The sequence below is a fragment of the Sorex fumeus genome, unplaced genomic scaffold, assembly GCF_029834395.1.
Source record: "Sorex fumeus unplaced genomic scaffold, SorFum_2.1 ptg000072l, whole genome shotgun sequence".
Lineage (NCBI taxonomy): Eukaryota > Metazoa > Chordata > Mammalia > Eulipotyphla > Soricidae > Sorex > Sorex fumeus.
The window spans coordinates 8,473,799-8,491,663 of record NW_026606129.1 but is presented as its reverse complement, the minus strand read 5'-3'; the positions used below and the strand labels follow the sequence as shown (position 1 = coordinate 8,491,663).

General features: G+C 62.9%; 3 protein-coding genes across 4 annotated transcripts in view; 1 reads left to right on the top strand and 2 right to left on the bottom strand.

The window, feature by feature from the left end:
* JAGN1 (jagunal homolog 1) overlaps window positions 1-17,814 on the bottom strand; it is a 95,439-nt gene extending 77,625 nt beyond the window's left edge. Inside the window, exon 1 of the mRNA XM_056129780.1 lies at window positions 17,809-17,814. The gene's annotated coding sequence lies outside the window, so the exon portion shown is untranslated. The remainder of the gene's footprint in view (window positions 1-17,808) is intronic.
* On the top strand, window positions 1,675-10,898 carry CAMK1 (calcium/calmodulin dependent protein kinase I). The gene is made up of 12 exons (XM_056129768.1): window positions 1,675-1,788; window positions 3,502-3,616; window positions 4,964-5,095; window positions 6,489-6,563; window positions 6,649-6,787; window positions 7,481-7,607; window positions 7,695-7,770; window positions 8,113-8,225; window positions 9,314-9,392; window positions 9,468-9,555; window positions 10,576-10,693; window positions 10,769-10,898. Exons 2-12 carry the CDS (start codon window positions 3,534-3,536, stop codon window positions 10,849-10,851), a joined length of 1,113 nt encoding a protein of 370 aa, XP_055985743.1. The 5' UTR covers window positions 1,675-1,788; window positions 3,502-3,533; the 3' UTR covers window positions 10,852-10,898.
* Window positions 10,992-17,506, bottom strand: OGG1 (8-oxoguanine DNA glycosylase). 2 transcript variants are annotated; one of them, XM_056129769.1, is made up of 7 exons: window positions 17,353-17,506; window positions 16,823-17,070; window positions 16,371-16,550; window positions 13,871-14,052; window positions 11,373-11,523; window positions 11,225-11,274; window positions 10,992-11,138 (listed from the first exon to the last, which is right to left on the bottom strand). In XM_056129769.1, exons 1-7 carry the CDS (start codon window positions 17,457-17,459, stop codon window positions 11,049-11,051), a joined length of 1,008 nt encoding a protein of 335 aa, XP_055985744.1. In that variant the 5' UTR covers window positions 17,460-17,506; the 3' UTR covers window positions 10,992-11,048. The 2 variants fall into 2 exon arrangements, with proteins under 2 accessions (XP_055985744.1, XP_055985745.1); XM_056129770.1 differs by lacking the exons at window positions 10,992-11,138; window positions 11,225-11,274; window positions 11,373-11,523; window positions 13,871-14,052 and adding an exon at window positions 14,310-14,436.
* Window positions 17,815-17,865: the final 51 nt, after the last annotated feature.

The window sequence follows — 17,865 nt, the reverse complement described above, 5'->3', positions numbered from 1 at the left end:
CCTTTTGTTGCAACCCTTTGCTGTACCTCTCAGCCACAGTGGGCATTCCTGTGGAACGGAGCAGAGCTGGGAACAATTTGCTCTTCAGACCCTGCCGGGACCCTGGAGTTTGGGGGGGACACAATGTCCCTCTCCTCCCTGTGAATCTAACCTATAGGAGACCTCATTCCCTTGGCCACAGCTTTGAGGGTCAAGGGGTTGTATGTCTGTGCTGACTCCCACAGACCCCCTAGAGTACCCCCTGGGCTAGAAGCAGCCTTCTCTCTGTCTGGGGGTTTGGCTGCCAAGTGGGGGTGCCGCCCTGCCGTCGAGAGGAAGAGAAAGAGCCGCAGAGATGGCGGGAGTGACCCGTCGGGACCCTGCTGCTCAGCTCAGCCTTCCACCGTGGGGTGCCCGGAGTTCAGCCCTCCGCTGGAACCCTGGTGTCTTTCTGGTAACTTGTGTCATTTTCCCGCAAGCAAAGGCATTCTTGCTCTGTGTAAATATTTCTTTTTAAGATGGAGAATGTGCTGGTTTAAAGAGAAAGCCAAAACGCTTCCAGCCTCGCCGAGGGGCGGGCAAACCCTAAAGGGAGCGGAAGGGAGGTCCAAGTCATCAGGAAGACGGAGGCCACCTCGGCAGGGCAGGAGTGCGGGCAGTGGGGTGAGCAGGAGTCGGGGGACCCCTCCCCACCTCCTCTGGCATGTTGGTGGGAAGGGGGGAGCCGGCACCCAGGAAGTGCCTGTTGGGGGAGAGAGTTGGGTCACACTTGGCGGTGCTCAGGGATCGCTCCTGGTGGTGTTGGGGAGGGACCCAGGGCCACACACATACGAGGCCGGTGTCCTGCCTGCTGGACCGTCTCTCCAGCCCCCAGACTCTTTATTTTTGATTTGCTGTGCCAGGGATCGGCCTAGGGCCTCACCATGCGAGGTGAGCACTCTCCTCCGAGTCCTGACCCAGGAAATGTGGTCTGAGCAGGGGCTAAGGAAGACGGGGACGGAGGGGGGGCCTCCCCGGCTGTGCCCTGGACAAAGGAGGCCCGCTCTTGGAGCCTGTTTACTTCCTGGCTTGTTTATCACCCCTGAGGCCTGGGGTCACAGCTGGCCCTGCGCTCAGCAGCACAGGCCTGATGGTTTCGTTTCTGGGCCCTCCGATGGATGGGTGCTGGGGTGCGGGGCCCCTCACTGTGCTGGGGGTCCCCAAGGGCCAAGTCGACCACTTCCACCCGGTCTAGCTCCCAGGTTTTGAAGGCCCGCAGCGGTCCAGGCGCGTGTCGGGGGTCTTCCTGGGGCTCAGCCCTGCCCGTCTCAGCTGTGCCCTGGGCCTCTGAGCGGGGACAGGCCAGCAGCCCCCCACCTCGGTTTGGCACGGGGATGGAGGGGGCGTGTGCGCCCTGAATTTCTCCCCAAGGAAAGCCTTGCGCAAGAGGCCACGGCCAGGTCTCTTGGCCCCCTGCCGGGCCCCAGGAGCGGGCGCGAGCCCCCCCTCCCCGGCCTGGCCCTCGGCCACCGTCACGTGGACGGTCCCTCTCTGGCCGGCTTCCTCCGGGATCCGGATGGAACTCGCCCCCGCCCCCCGCAGCCTCCCAGCGCGATCGCAGGCGCAGGTGCCCAGCCCGCGCGGACCCCCGGCCTCAGCGCGCCCCCTCCCTGGCCCGGCGCTGCCTGTCCGCCCCCCTGGCCCCCGCAGTGGCCCGGCGGGTGGGGTCCGCACTGGGCGCCGCGAGGCTCCTCCTCCTGACATCAGAGCCGGCGGGTCGGGCGGAGCGGGCCGGGCGCGCGGGCCGCGGACTCGCCTCCAGCCGCCCAGGTAGGGCCGGGCGCGGGGACAGCGCGGGGACAGCGCGGGGGATGCGTCGGGGGCGCGCGGGGGCTCCGGGCGGTCCGCACACGCGGGCTGCAGGAGCGGCTCCCGCTGCGGCGCGCCACTCGCGGCCGGTGGCGCGTCCGCCTGGGCGGGGGTGTCCGCGCTCGGGCCGGCCAGGAGAGCCCAGAGGTGCCCAGAGGTGCCCAGAGGCGCCCAGAGGCGCCCCGAGATGCCCGAGGCGCGCGCTTCGCTGCTGGGCGGCGCGGGTGGGCGGGAGGCGGGGTGGCCGGCCGGGGCGCTGGTGGGGGGCCGAGTGTGGATGTGGGGGCGCTGGTGTGGCGTCAGAGGTGGGACTGGGTGCCGCTGTGTGGGGCCCAGGGTGAAAACCGCGGTGGGGGTGTGCCGGGGGCTGAACCCGCAGAGGCCGCCAGGTGCGAACCCTTTCCTGGCAGTTCCTGCACCTGGGATGGGTGGCCGGCGCTCAGCCCCCAGCCCCCGGGACTTCCGCCCAGGGCCATAGGCAAGGCCCTCCTGTCCCCAGCAGCCCCCCTGAGGCCAGCAGCTCCCCAGGCTTTGGGTTGAGGGGCTGCACCGTGGAGAGGCCAGGGGGTCCCTGGTGGGAGTCATTTGGGCACCTCTGGACCCGTGGCCTCGCCCCCCAGTCAGCGGGCCCCAGAAGCCCCCCTCTCCTGCAGGGCGGGACAGAGGCGTGGGGCCCAGCTCTGGCTGCAGCACGTCCCCAGCCGGGTGGGACCGTCTTCCAGACTGCCCAGACCTAAGGGGGAGTCTGGCCGGGGGGTGGGAGTCCGGGGAGCTCCAGCTGCGGCTGCTGTTGCCATGGGAACTGAGCAGGAGCTATTTTAAAATGTGCTGAGATACTTCTGGAAGCCCAGGCCGCCGGAAACCTGATTTTTGGGGGGGCCCGGAGGGGAGCGGAGACCGCCTCTCAATCCCCAGGGGAGCTGGGGCCTCTAGGAATGGGGTCCTCAGCCACACCCCCAGGCAGCTCTGGGATGCTCTCTGCTGATCCCCCACTAGGTGCTGGGGTTTGGGGAGGGTGACATGGAGCATGAATGAATCAGTGAATGGAAGGCCGATGAATGACTTTGCTGAATGAAGGCGTCTCTGCCACCAGATAATTCCTCTGCTTCCCGGGTACTTGTGGAACGGCTGTTGCACCACTGGCAGACAGGTGAATGATGTGTATTCTTGGATGGGCGAATGAAAGATGTGTGTCCAGTGGATGGGTGAATGAATGATGTGTGTTCAGTGAATTGGTGAGTGAGTGATGTGTTCGGTGGATGGATGAATGGTGTGTGGTCAGTGGATAGTGCATGAACGATACATGTTCAGTGGACAGAGTGAATGAATGATGTGTTTGTCAGACAGGTGAATGAGTGTGTGTGTTCAGTGGACAGGGTGAGTAAATGACATGTTCAGTGGACAAGGTCAATGAGTGCTATGTGTTTGGTGGATGGGGTGAATGAATGATGTGTGATCAGCAGATGGGACAAACGAATGATATATGTTCAGTGGACAGGGTGAATGAGTGATATATGTTCAGTGGATGGGGTGAATGAGTGATGCGAGTTCAGTGGACGAGGTGAATGAGTGATGTGTGTTGAAGGATTTTCTCCGCTGAGTCGCGGGATGAAGGGACTCAGGCCGTCACTGAGCCCCCACGCCCCTGAGTCTTCTCCGTCCCTCTCCTCGCAGGAGCCCTGGCGGAGGCCAAGGGGCCGTGGGCCATGCCGGGGGCGGTGGACAGACCCACCTGGAAGCAGGCGGACAACATTCGGGACATTTATGACTTCCGTGATGTGCTGGGAACGTGAGTCTGGGGTAGCAGAGGATGGGGGTGCTTCCTGAGGGGGGGCTGGAGTGGAGGCGGCCGGGGCAGGGGCGTTGCTGGCCCCGGTCAGCAGCTCCCCACTTCCTGTTTCCTTGCCGCCTGCCGGCCGGGGCTGGGCACCCGCCGGGTTCTGGCTTTTCCTTCAGCCTGACAGTGGGCGGAGCTGCCGGGCCCGACCACTCGACCACTCGGGGCTCTCGTGAAGAGGAGGATGCGGGCGGAACCAAGGGTTCCGCCGCTCCAGACTGCTGCCAAGTGCCGGCAGCGCGGGCTCGGGAAGCTGGGCACGACTCTGTTTGCAGAGCTGGGAGTCCAGAAATAACTCAGACCTGGTCTCTGCCCAGGAGAGAGACAGGGACAGAGACAGAGATAGACGGAGACAGAGAGGGAGACAGAGACAGAGAGACAGAGACAGACAGACTGACAGACAGAGACAGACAGACTGACAAGACAGAGACTGACAGAGACAGAGAGCGACAGAGAGACACACAGAGAGAGACAGAGACAGAGAGACAGAGACAGACCGACAGAGACAGACAGACTGACAGAGACAGAAAACGACAGAGACACAGAGAGAGACAGAGACAGACAGATTGACAGAGACAGAGAGACAGAGACAGACAGACCGACAGGGATAGAGACAGAGGGGCCTTGGATTGTGCCCAGGAGTAGTGGGGTGAGTCCAGAGTCCGGTGTTAGCTGAGAGGTGCCGAACGCCAGGGCCAAGGAGCGTGTTTTCTTTCCAAGTGGGCTTCTCCCACCCCCGGAGTCGGGGGGTGGGGTTGGGGGCACCTCAGGAGCCTTCTGGGGGGCTGGGTTGGGAATCGGCCGTTCCACAGACTTCCCTGGCGGTGCTGCTGGTTCTTTGCTGGTCTCAAGCCAGGCGTCAACAAGATGTTAGCAGGAAGGGCACCGGCCGGGCACCAGCCGCAGAGCTCGGGAGCAGACCTCAGCGCTGGCGGGCCCAGGGCTTGGCACGCGTGTCCAGGCCCCAGCCCGGGTGTGCGCTGCGTCGGCTTGTTGATCTTCCTGAGCCGGCCGGGTTGTGCGTTTGTTCCAGGCCTGCATTCTAGCAGCTTAGCAGCACCGGGCACCTCATTCTCGAGATTCCTGTGACCAGGCTTGTGTCCCATGACCCAGTTACCATGGCCAGGGCACAGCCCACTCGGATGGGCCCCGTCTGCCTGGCTTGTGTGCCCGCTTCTGGCACCAGGGCTGGGCCAGTGGTTCGGGGATTATCTTGGTTCCGAAGGGGCCACCGAACGCCCCGGGGGCGGAGGAGAGGCTGGAGCCTCTCCCCACCCTCACGGGCCCCTGTCCCGGCAGCGGGGCCTTCTCGGAGGTGATCCTGGCCGAAGACAAGAGGACCCAGAAGCTGGTGGCCATCAAGTGCATCTCCAAGAAGGCGCTGGAGGGCAAGGAGGGCAGTATGGAGAACGAGATCGCCGTCCTGCACAAGTGCGTGGCCACCCCCGCACCCCTCCCCTGCTCCGGGCGGGCCATCCACCTCTACCCAGCGTGCTTGCTTATGACGTGGGGGAAAGCCCCCATCTGGGAAGGTCGTGGGGAAGCGCCACAGCCCCGTATCCCAAGAGCCTGATAGACGTGGGCACATGCCACCACGTGGCTCAGCAGTGCCCAAGCGCTTTCCTGGGGTTACGGTCGGCCACCTGCGCCTGACCCCTGCCGCTGGCATGACCTCTGGAACCACTTGCATCCCCACCACGTAGGAAGGCAGGAGAGGGGCCCGTCTGGTGGCCCCTGCTAAGGTCGGCAGCCAGTGAGAGGCCGGGGCAGGTGGCAAACCCGGGCCTCGCAGGACAGCGACCAGGAGACGAGGGACAGTGCAGCGGGGAGGGCGCCTGCCTGTGTGGGCTCCACCCGGGCTCGCTCCCCGGCATCCCACAGGGTCCCCAAGCACTGTAAGCCCTGAGCATCGCCGGGTGTGACCCAGGAACCAGCCAAACAAGCACATGGACAGAGACGCTTCCCTGTCCTCCAGACATGCTCCCTGAGATTCCCAAGGATCCTTCCCACAGCCGGGGCCTGCCCAAGGCCACACAGCGGACTAGTCGGGGGAGGGGGGGTGTTTTCCTTGAAGCTCAGCTCCTGCCCCTTGTGGTCCAGGGGTTGGGTTCTCGGGTTCCTGACACCACACCCCGCATCCTGCCTGACCTCATGCACCCCTTGCTCTCAGCGCTGGCTCAGACTGTTTTTTTTTTTTTTTTGCTTTTTTGGGTCACACCCAGTGATGCTCAGGGGTTACTCCTGGCTCTGCACTCAGGAATCACTTCTGACGGTGCTCGGGGGACCATATGGGGTGCTGGGACTCGAACCCAGGTTGGCCGCGTGCAAGGCAAATGCCCCACCTGCTCACACAGGAGCAGGCCTGGGCTGGCGCTGCTGGTCTGTGGCGGAGGCTGGTGCAGACTCAGACTCTGTGTTTTGGCGGAAATGTCTCTGCAGTGGGGGGAGGGGCTGGCAGGAGGACTCCGCGCTCACCCAGGCCAGGGCCCAGCGCCCACTTCCAGTGCATTCTACCAATTCTACCGATCGCTCGCCACTCTAGGCTCAGCCCCGCGGCGTGTGCCCACGCTGGCCGCGGCGGGTTCAGCTAAGGCTGTGCTGGCTGAACTCTCGGCCCGGAACCGGCCCGTTTCTGGGCTGGAGCCAGAGGACAGTGGGGAGGGCTCTGGCCTTGCGTGTGGCCGACCGGGGTTCAATCCCAGGCAGTGCCGAGGGTGCCCCGAGTCTCGCCAGCGGCAGTCCCCGAGCACTGAGCCAGGAGTCAGCCCTGAGCACGGCCTGGGTGTGGCCCCCGAAGCAAGCCACGTGTCCCTTCTCCCGTCAGGATCAAGCACCCGAACATCGTGGCGCTGGATGACATCTACGAGAGTGCAGGTCACCTCTACCTCATCATGCAGCTGTGAGTGGCCCTAACCCCGCACCCCCGCCCGCCCCGCCCGTCCCCGCCTGCCCCTGCCCAGGCCAGACCGCTCTGTGCCCTGCAGCGTCTCTGGCGGGGAGCTGTTCGACCGGATCGTGGAGAAGGGCTTCTACACGGAGCGCGACGCCAGCCGCCTCATCTGCCAGGTGCTGGATGCCGTCAAGTACCTCCACGACCTGGGCATCGTCCACCGCGACCTCAAGGTGGGGGGTGTGGGCACGGCGGGCCTTCCGGGGTGTCCTCGCTGGGGGCGGCTCCCTCCCTGAGCCCCAGCTTCCACAGGACTCAAGGGTTCCGGCCTCACCGCCTCCTGCCCTTCAGCGGGCCCCGAGGCCTCTCCCCCTCCCCCCTCAGTCTGTGCCTGACTGCCAGAGGTCCTGAGTGCCCATTCCTCAAAGGAAGGGGCCGCCTCTGTCAGCAGCTGCAGGGACACTGCCCCAGGCTCGGAATGTCCCTCGGCCTGCGGGCCGGTTTCCTCTGGAATGTGGCTGATCATACTGGCCTGGCAGAGATCAAGCTTCAGTACCGGGGCTTGACCATCAGGGCGTCTCTCTCAGCACATACCCACAGAGACGCAGGAGGGCATTTGCCTTGCACACAGCGGGCCCACCTTTGAACCCTGGCGCCCTGGATGGCCCCCTGAGCCCCGCCAGGAAGAAACCCTGAGCACAGAGCCAGGAGTGCTGAGTGTCCACCGGATGAGGCCCCGAAACAAAAACAAAAAGAGACAAGTTTCTAGAAAGTTCCCACCCACCTTCCCCGGCTCTAATCCTTTTCAGCAGTTTTAATTTCTTTGAGAATCTCCTTGCTGTCCTGGGGCTCTGTCCGGGATGGCAGTGTTGGGGTGCTCCCTGGCATCTTGTGAGCCCACCCCCGCGTGTCCCTGCGCCCCCCAGCCCGAGAACCTGCTCTATGACAGCCCGGATGAGGACTCCAAGATCATGATCTCCGACTTTGGCCTGTCCAAGATGGAGGACGCCAGCAGCGTGCTGTCCACGGCCTGTGGGACCCCCGGCTACGTGGGTGCGGAGGGGCCTGGGCTGGGGCCACGGGCGGGGAGGGGTGAGGTGGGCCGGGCAGGCCAGTGAGCACTGCGTCCACTCCCCCCAGCCCCCGAGGTCCTGGCCCAGAAGCCCTACAGCAAGGCCGTGGATTGCTGGTCCATCGGCGTCATCGCCTACATCCTGTGAGTGTGGGGGCGCGGGCTTGGCCCCCCTGCTGCCCTCCCCCTGCTCCCTCCTGCCCACCGCCCAGGCAGGCACCGAGCCAAGGCCTCTTCAGCCCTCTGGCACTGGGGACCCAGCAGGAACTGTGTCCTCAGGGACGGCCGCGCAGCGACTGGCCCATAAAGCAACACCAGGCAGGCCTGGAACCAGCCGGCCCGCGGGGAGGGGGAGAGGCCGTTTCGGAGGTCACGTCTCGGGGTCCTGAGTGAAGCAGGAAGCCGGAAGAGCTGCGAGGGGGGAAGGCACCAGGGGGCGAGGGGTGGCCCTGGGGCTGAGACAATGCCGGAAGCTTCTCCCCACAGGCTCTGCGGCTACCCGCCCTTCTACGACGAGAACGACGCCAAGCTCTTCGAGCAGATCCTGAAGGCCGAGTACGAGTTTGACTCTCCGTACTGGGACGACATCTCGGACTCAGGTCTGGGGGCTTCGCCGTCCTTGGGGCCCTGCTGCGGTGCTTCCCCGCCTGGGGCCGGTCCCGAGTGCTCCCCACCCCACCCCACGGCAGCCACCTGTCTGGGGGACCCACAGGCTTCTTGCATCCTCAGAACTTCAGTCACAGGGGCTGCAGCTGGCTCTGTGCTTAGGTGCCACCCCTGGCAGCCTCGGGGGACCCTACATGGTGCTGGGATGGAATCAGGGTCGGCTGCAAGCGAGGCCAGTGCTGGAACCCATGGCCCGTCTCCAGCCTCCACAGGCAGTGGTTTTGGAAACTTCCCTGCCCTCGCGCCTGAAACACCCCATAAAACATTCCATCCTTGGGGCTGGAGCGATAGCACGACGGGTAGGGCATTTGCCTTGCATGTGGCCGACCCTGGTTCAATTCCCAGCATCCCATATGGTCCCTGAGCACTGCCGGGAGTGATTCCTGAGTGCAGAGCCAGGAGTAACCCCTGAGCATCATCGGGTGTGAACCGAAAAGAAAAAAACAATAATTCCATCCTTCCCTTTTGGTCACTGGGAGGAAGCCAAATTTGGCAGTGGAACTGCCCGCCCTTGCTTTGTGACCACTGCCGGATGCCTGGGTCCGAGCTAGGACACTCATCAGCGAGGCTGGCGGAACAGGCAGGTGTGAGAGCCAGCGGGAGCAAACCTGCAGCCTTGCGCTGCCAAGTCACCACCGGGCCCCAAACAAGTTTTCATTCTTTTTTTTCTGTTTTGGCCACGTCTGGTGGTGCTCAGGGCTTACTCGTGACTGTACTCAGGGATCATTCCAGGCAGGGCTCGGGGGACCATCTGGGGTGTTGGGGATCAAACCAACCAAGGTTGGCCACGTGCAAGGCAAACACCCTCCCTGCTGCACTGTTGGCCCGAAACAAGTATTCCTTAGGGAGAGACACGTACAAGTTCTGGGTGGGGCTGGGCTCTGTGTGGGGTCCCTGGGGGAGCACCCCAGGATCCGAGCTCTGTGGGATCCGCGGGGAGCACCCAGGGGCCAGGCTCTCTGTGGGGCCCCCGGGGAGCACCGTTGTGCTGATCCTTGATCTCTGTCTCGCGGTGCTTCAGCCAAAGACTTCATCCGGCACCTGATGGAGAAGGAGCCCGAGAAGAGGTTCACCTGCGAGCAGGCCCTGCAGCACCCATGGTGAGCGCCCCCCCGGGGGGCTGGGCCTGGGGACCTCAGGCTGCCTCCAGCTTCACACATGCCCCAAACCCGCAGGATTGCGGGAGACACGGCGCTAGACAAGAACATCCACCAGTCGGTGAGTGAGCAGATCAAGAAGAACTTCGCCAAGAGCAAGTGGAAGGTGAGTGCTCGCGCCGCGCCGGGGTCCCAGGGCCCGCCCTCCGGGACCCTCCACCTTCCTTCCTCGTTCGCCCAAGTCTCTCAACGACTCCTCCCGAGAAGCCATCCCACCCAACAGAGAAGGCTCTAGAAGGGTCTGAGAGCCCCGTTAGACTGACCGACGCACAGCGGTGGCGGGGGGCAGTGTGCCAAGGGCCAGGGATGAGAGCGCTCCACCTCTCAGCTGGGAGCCCGTGGGGGTCCCCGCGGGAACAGCCTGGAGAGACTCAGGCTGCAGTGAGAGGCCGGGGGGGCCCTTGGACGGCTGTGGCCCGGGCACGGGCAGCAGCCAAGAGCCAGAGCTGGCGATCCAGGGATTCTTCCGGAGATGTCAGAGGACTGTCACAGGGAGGACCATCAGGGAGCCTCCTACTGTGGCAGGGGACAAAAGGGTCATGGCACGGTGTGGGGTGGACTCACGCTTGCCACAGTCAATATGGCAGGGCAGGGGAGAATGCAGTGGCCTGCTGAGAATGGCACAGACCCACAGTGGGGCAAGCTCCTTACCCCGTGCCTCAGTTTCTCCCTTTGACAAAGGTGACACGGAGGACACGGCAGGGCCAGGGCAGCAGTCACGAGGGCTGGGCCATGGGCGCAGTCACATCCTGGGCTCCATCCCTGGCACTCGGATGGTCTCTGAGTCCTGCCCAGGTACTCCCTGAGCAGAGCCAGGATCATCAAACGCAGCTCCCGCCACCCACGGTGCACTAAGCACCCATGTGTGCAGTTACACTTCCAACTGTTTGCGGAGTGACCCGAGCTCAGAGCCAGAAGTAAACCTTGAGCACGCCCGGGTGTGGCCCCCGGAGGGAACAAGAGCGCCCCCTGCCCTGGATGCAGTAGAGGGCCTCCCGGGACCGCAGAGCTGGGTGTAGGTTTGGGGGGTGGGTGGCATAGGGGGCGGTCCCTTTTGGAAGGAAAGGCCGGAACTCGCGCAAGCCCCGCCCTGGGGGTCCCTGCCACCCACCCGCCTCTCCTGCAGCAAGCGTTCAATGCCACGGCCGTGGTGCGGCACATGCGGCGGCTGCAGCTGGGCGCCAGCCAGGAGGGGCCGGGCCCGACGCCGAGCCACGGGGAGCTGCTGCCGCGGGCCGCCGGCGGTGAGTGCGGGGGGGCGCCCTGGGGGGCTGCGGGGGCCCGCGTTCCACCCCTACCACCCCTCTCTCCCCCCGCAGGGCCCGTGGCCGCCTGCTGCTGCCGCGACTGCTGCGTGGGGCGGGGCCCCGAGCGCCCCCCGACCCTGCCCCCCCAGCTCTAGGCCAGGAAGAGCCTCCTGCTCCCCCCGCCCCCCGCCCTCACTGCATTTTCCATACAAATGTTTCTATTTTATTGTTCCTTCTTATAATAAAGGGAGAGGGCACCCCGGAAGGCGCGCCGTCTCCCCAGGAAGCCCCGCTCCGTGTCCCGGTGCCCAGCTGCTTGATTGGATGCGTCGTGGCCCCCGGGTGGGGGGCGTCACCCCTCCGGTTCTGCAGCTCTCCTCCTCCGCTTGGCCGGGGGCTTCCGAGTGGGCCGGGGCTGGCGCAGGGCAGCGCTGAACAGCACCTGGGCGAGGGAGGTGATGGGTCAGGAGGGCGCTGGGGGGGGCGGAGAGAGGCAGGGCCTGGGGCTCCCTGGGCCTTGGCACTCACCGCTTGAGCCCAACCAGCGTAAGGTCCCCACAGGCTCCGGAAAAAGTCGCCTAAGCGGGAAGCGAGGTGAAGTTCAGGGCAGGGCTGGCCCCACACAGGCGGCTCCTCCGAGGGGGCTGAGAGGCGACCCCCCTCCCGCCCTCCTCACCTAGCTCCCTGCTGGCGTGCGGGCTGAGCCCCTGGGCCTGGCTGATGCTGGGGCGCCACCCATAGTCCCGCTGGGCGATCTGCCACACGTGGACGTCCACGGGCACAGCCTGGGGCTTGTCCAGGGCCATCAGGCAGATGCAGTCGGCGACCTCGGACAGACAGGGCAAGGCCTCAATGGGGCTCGGTGGGCTCTGGCCGGGGTCCCGCTTCCACCCCACAGCCAGCTGTGTCCTCCACGCTGAGGTCACCGAGTCTCCTTCATCCCAGGCAGTGCAGGTTGTTCTAAGAATGCAGGAGGAACGGGGAGGGGGGAGCGCCGTGTCCAGGAGATCCCTGGCAACACACACACACACACACACACACACACACTAAGGTTTCAAAGACAGGGCTGGAGCGATAGCACAGTGGGTAGGGTGTCTGCCTTGCACGCGGCAACCTGGGTTCGATCCCCAGCATCCCATATGGTCCCCCGAGCACCGCCAGGAGTGATTCCTGAGTGCAGAGCCAGGAGTAACCCCTGAGCATCGCTGGGTGTGATCCCCCAAAAAAGCCAAAAAAAAAAAAAAACCCAAAGACATTCTTTGGTTTGTCTTTAGTTTTTGGGCCATGCCCGGCAGTGCTCACGGCTTCCTCCTGGGGGTGCTCTGGGGTCCAGATCCAAGCCTGGGGCTCTGTCCAGCTCTCTGAGTCACAGACTGGCCCTCTCATATATTTCTTTACTCAAAAAGGAGCTGCAGGGAGGTAGCTTGGTGGCACCGTTCTTGCCTTGCACGGTCAATGGCACCACGTGGTCCCCCTAGCACATCTGGGGGCAGTGCCAGATGACAGGCAGCTGTGATGACCCTGGGGGCTGGGCTCCTAGCAGAGGTGGGAGGATGTCGCCGAGTAAAGTCAGGCTCCAAAAGGGAAGACGACCTGGTGAAGGTGGTCATGCCGGGCAGACCCGAGACTCACCGCCAGGCCGGAGCTCAGAGCCTACTGGATAAAAGGGTCTTTACATTAATAAATAAATAAAGGGCGCGCGCGCGCGTGTGTGTGTGTGGTGCTGGTGATTAAACCTAGGACCATACACATACAAGACAAATAACTATGGCCGAGCAATGTCTTGGTCCCCCCACATCATTTTATTTTGTTCTGTTTTGTATTTTTGCCACACACACGGCAATGCTCAGGGGTTACTCCAGGCTCTGCTCTGGGAACCCTATGGGATCTCGGGGATTGAATCTGGGTGAGCCGTGTGCAAGGCAAGTGCCTTCCTGGCTGTACTACTGACCCCCAAAATAAGTTTTTCAAACTAGAGAGAAAAAAAGAAAGGCATGTTCACCAGGGTCTGTGTGTGTGTGTGTGTCAGTTTGGGCCACATGCAAGGAAAGAATTCGAACCCTGTGCCATCTCTCTGGCCAATAATGAGTCACACCTGACAGTGTTCAGTGGTAACTCCTGGCTCTGCGCTCAGGAATCACTCCTGGCAGAACTCAGGGCACTATACTGTCTGCCAAGGATCGAACCCAGGTCAGCGGCATGCAAGGCCAGCCCCCGACAGCTGTACTATTGCTCCAGCCCCACTAACCATTACCTTACCTGGAGCTTGCCCTGTTGACATTAAACAGACACTTTTAGGACAATGCAGAGGCTGGGGTGCCTGCTTGAATGCCGTCAACCCTGTTCTGAATCCCTTATACCTCAAAAGGTCCCCTGAGCATTGCTGGATTGCTGGTCACTCCTGAGCTCAGAGCCAGGTGTAAGCCCTGAGCACAGCTGGATGGACACCCCCCTCCTCCCCCAACCAAACCAGAAAAAAAAAAAGACTTCAAAAAAACAAAAGTGAGCAAAAATTAATTTTAAACAAGTCGTAAGTACAGATGAGTTCAAGAAAAGGACAATAGGAAAAGGAGAAACTTCTCGCCACTCATCTCCCCAAAGGTAACCACTACTGTTTCCTAGGATTCATTCTAGAAATTTCTGCACACACACACACACACACACACACACACACACACACCCCATATATGTGCATCTGGGCTCAACAGTGCCTTTGGGTGGCTCAGCAGGCTTCCATGGAGATGTGGGTTCAATCCCCAGCACCCCCTGGTTCCACAAGCATCACTGGAAGTGACCTCTGAGCACCATGAGGTCACCATGAGGACCCTGAGTGCCAGCTGCATCCCCCAACCTCCTGTCCACCCTCCCTTCTCCCCCCGCAAACAACTACAAAATCTTGCACTCAAAGGCACCATCCTTCGTAGCTTTCCGATCACGGTTGTGGGGGCCCAGAGATGGCAGAGCAGGGGTCTTACAGCGTCCAGCCCAACCTGGGCTCATTCCCAGTTTCCCTAAGCACGAGCACAGAACCAGGTGTCAGCCCAGAACACTGTCAGAAGTGCCCAAAAACAAACGAAAAGCCCCCAGACAAACGAAAGGAAGAAAGCAACGCCCCCGGGAGTCACGCCACGGGCGCCAAAGGCTCCGATCCTGACGCTGCTCCCCGGGTCTCACCTTGGTGCCCACCCCGGGCAGGGTGCACAGGGCCCGGTGGGCCTCCTCGTAGGGCGCCTCGCACAGCTGCTGTAGCCAGGGCAGACCGCCCTGGTCCTGCAGGATGGCCCGGGCGCTGGCGCTCACGTAGCGGGCGCGGTACCCCAGGCCCAGCTGCCGGAGCTGCGCCTCCACGGCCGGCCCTGTGGGGATGGGGACAGCAGGGCTCAGGCAGCCCCGGGCAAGCAGGTGTCCCCCAGCTCCCCTCTCGCTCCTCCCCTGCCTCCCGGAGCCACCAGGGCTATGCAGGAGCTCCGGCTGCTTCCTTAAGCTCTCCCAAGGACACCCAACACTAGCCAACCGCTGCTCGGATCACGGGCTTCCGGCTCAACACCAAACCCACTCTTTGCAAGGATCCTGCTGGTGATACTGTCACTGTCCCCATTTGCGGATAGAGGGAGGGCTCAGATGAGGTTGGGGGTGGAGTGAATAGGACAGCAGGTAGGGCATTTGCCTGGCACGCAGCTGACCCGGGTTCTAGCCCCTGACATCCAATAGGGTCCCCTTAGCACTGCCATGAGTGATTCCTGAGAAACTCCTGAGCATCGCGCCAGGTGTGACCCAAAAACAAAACAAAACAAAACGAAAAGAAAGAAGGAAAGAAAGAAAGGACGAGGTGGGGATGCAGCAGGGAGGGCTTCTGCCTCGCATGCAACTGACCCAGGTTCAATCCCCGGCATCCCAGAGGGTCCCCTGAGTCCCACCAGGAGTAAGTCCAGAGCACTACTGGATGTGTAGTCCCAAAGGACAAGGTAGAAAAGGGATTTCAGGCCACTGAGACTCTTAGCGAACTGACAAATCTCCCCCCACCCCCAAAGGACAAGGTAGAAAAGGGATTTCGGGCCACTGAGAGTGCTCAGGCGACCACAAGGGACTGGGGACCCCACCCAGGTCTGCATGCAAGTGTGTGCCCCCTCCCACTGAGCTCCCTCTCCGGCCCCAGAATTTCTTCCTTTTAAAAATAATTCTTGGGGGCTGGAGCAATAGCACAGCGGATAGGGTGTTTGCCTTGCACACGGCCGACCCGGGTTCGACTCCCAGCATCCCAGATGGTTCCCTGAGCATCGTCAGGGGTAATTCCTGAGTGCAAAGCCAGGAGTAACCCCTGTGCATTGCCGGGTATGACCCAAAAAGAAAAAAAATAATAATCCTGATAGCACATACAGTAGGGCGTTTGCCTTGTACGCAGCCGACCTGGGCTTGAACCCCGGCATCCCATGCAGTCCCTCAATTACTGCCAGGAGTAATTCCTGGGTGCAGAAGCAGGATCTCAAGCATTGCTGGATATAAACCCCCCCCCAAAAAAAAGCAAAAATGTGAGTAAATTAAAATTTAAAAATAATTTTTAAAAATTCCACTGGGGGCCACACTCCTGAGGGTGTGCAGGGTGCCATGCCGGGACAGGGACTGAATTCAGGGTCACTGCGGGTCTGAGCAGAAACCAACCACCTGAGTTAACTCCCTGCCCACCCCCCTTACTCTGAGGGCCATTGTCCAGTGGTGCTGGGGGGGAGTGGTGGCCACTCCCAGCGACCCCGTGCTGGCGAGTCCCGTGTGTCCAGTCAGAGTCGGCAGTGCGTGGGTTCCCCCAGGGCTACCCCCACTGGCATGAGTGGCCGACTGGGGCTGGAACCCGGGGCCTTGCCTGTGAAGCACGAGTCCTCCCACCCCAGCCCGGGCACTGAGTTCCCTATGATTCCCAAACTGGAAACTGAGACTCTCAGCGAACTGACAAGCTCCCCCAACCCCAAATATTCTCCTTTTTCTCTCGGCTATGCTTCAATGCCCTTGGTTCTCACGGCCGCTAGCCAGCCAGAGACCTGTGTGGTACAGCCCAAGGGCCGGAGGCAGTACTGGAGGTACGGTGCTTGCATCGCGTGAGACATACCCAGTTTGATTCTTCGAACCGCAGAAGGTCCCCAAACACCATCAGGGGTGACTTATGAGCAAAGCCAGGAACAGCCCCTGAGCACCACCTTCTCCCCATGCCCCCAAATATCTTTGCCCTAAGGAGTGGCTGAGCGCGTGTCCTTGACTGGAGATTCTATGGGGCTAATTCATGTGAGTACGGGGACGCTTCCTGCCTCCCGCTGCCAGGCACGACGTGCCTTCCTGTGCTCAGCCTCTCGATAACTGAGGTGGCCGTTACTGTTTCCCATTCCACAGATGGGGAAACCGAGGCGTAGAGACTAAATAATCTGCTCAAGGCCACAGAGCTGGATGAGCAGAGTTGGAACACAGCCAGGTGATGGGAATGATCGGAGAACACGCGTTCTTCGCCCCAGCTGCAGGACCTGTGCCCAGGTGCATTGCTGAGTGGGCACGGACCGGGTGCAAGACGCAGTGATGAATGAGGGACAGAGGGAGGCGCTCTAATGGGGCGATCAGACTGGAGCGGGCGATTCTGGGAAGGCAGGGCACTGGTGAACTAACAGACCCTGAACATGCCCAGCCCACTCACCGGCCAGGGCCTGCAGGCTGGGGAAGCCGTGGTAGGTGACGTCGTCCAGCTGCATGAGCCGTGGCCCGAAGGCCTGGCAGAGCCGCTCCACCATGCCGGTGATGCGGGCGATGTTGTTGTTGGAGGAGCAGATGAAGGAGAAAAGGCACTCCACGGGGTCCTGCCGCAGGAGGCGCACGCCTGCGGGCGGAAAGCAGGGCTGGGGGCCGCCCCGGCTGTCCACGGGTGGCATGTCCTGTAGGCCTGGGCTGTCCTCCTGGGCCACAGAAGCCTGGACACTAGGGTTCACCAACCGCAGACAGCGCCCGTCACCCGCCCTACTCTAGCGGCAAGGATCTGGCTCCAACTCCCTGTCACTCCACTCTGGGCTCAGCAGAATAATAGTAATAAGAACGGCACCGGTGTCACCGCAGGGGCAAGAGCCCCAGCTCGGCCTCCGGTGCGGTCCTCACCTGGGAATTTCTGCGCCACCTTCTGGAAGTGGGGGTCCACGGAACCCCAGTGGCGGTAGAGCTGGGCCAGGCTGACGTCAAGCTGGAAGTACTGGCGCACGGTCTTCAGCTCCTCCGGCGTGGGCCTGCCCGCCGGGCCCGAGTCCGGCCGGTACACGGTGCAGAGCAGCTGCTCCTCGGTCTGCGTCAGCGTCCACACCTGGCCGGCCAGCACCCCGCTCCAGTGCGCGGGGCTCCGCTCGCTCCATCTGGGTCGGCAGGACCACAGCAGCCTCGGTTCCGGGCTCCCCCTCCTCCCCCATCCCGGGACGCCCCACTCCTTATGCAACACGTTTGCAAACTGCAAAATAAAACTGACTGACAAGATGCAGAGAAAAAGCGCCTTCGTATTTACATGCATCTGGTCGATCCCTGCAGCGACACCGCCGGGACTTGCCACCACTAATGCAGGGGGTTCGCGCCGGGTCTCCGTTTCCACGCTCGTACCCCAGTGCTCCGTGCCCCCCAGGCCTGCGGCTGCCGGCACTCACCGGAAGGACTGTCCGGAAGGCAGAACCAGGTCCAGGCGCAGCTCAGAGCGAGGACAGGGGATGGAGGACCACAGGGCGGGGGCGGAGGCCAGAGTGCGGTGGCCCATGCCGCCCCGCAGGTCTCCCCAGGCTCCGCCCCATGCTGTCCTCGCCCCGCCCCACGTGCCACGAGACCACGCCCTTTAAGCTTTGGGCCCGCCCAGTTTCGTTTAATTCCGCCACTCCTCGCAGGCCCCGCCCCTGGCCGACACGCCCCCGCGGCCTCCGCGCGCTTCCCGCTCCGCGAGTGGCTGCGACTGGGAAACGCGGCTTCCGGCTCGCCGGGGGGCGGAGCTCGCCCCACCGGAAGTCGAGTTCCCGCCGGCTTATTGGGCCTCCGGGTAGCCAATCGCGGCGGAGATGCGGAGGCCGGTGAGCGGCGCGTGGCGGCCGGCTGGCGGGGGGCCGCTGCGCCCGCCCCCCGCGCCCTCCTCGCCGGTCTCCGCCCCCGGGGTCGCTAGGGTTTCTACTCCC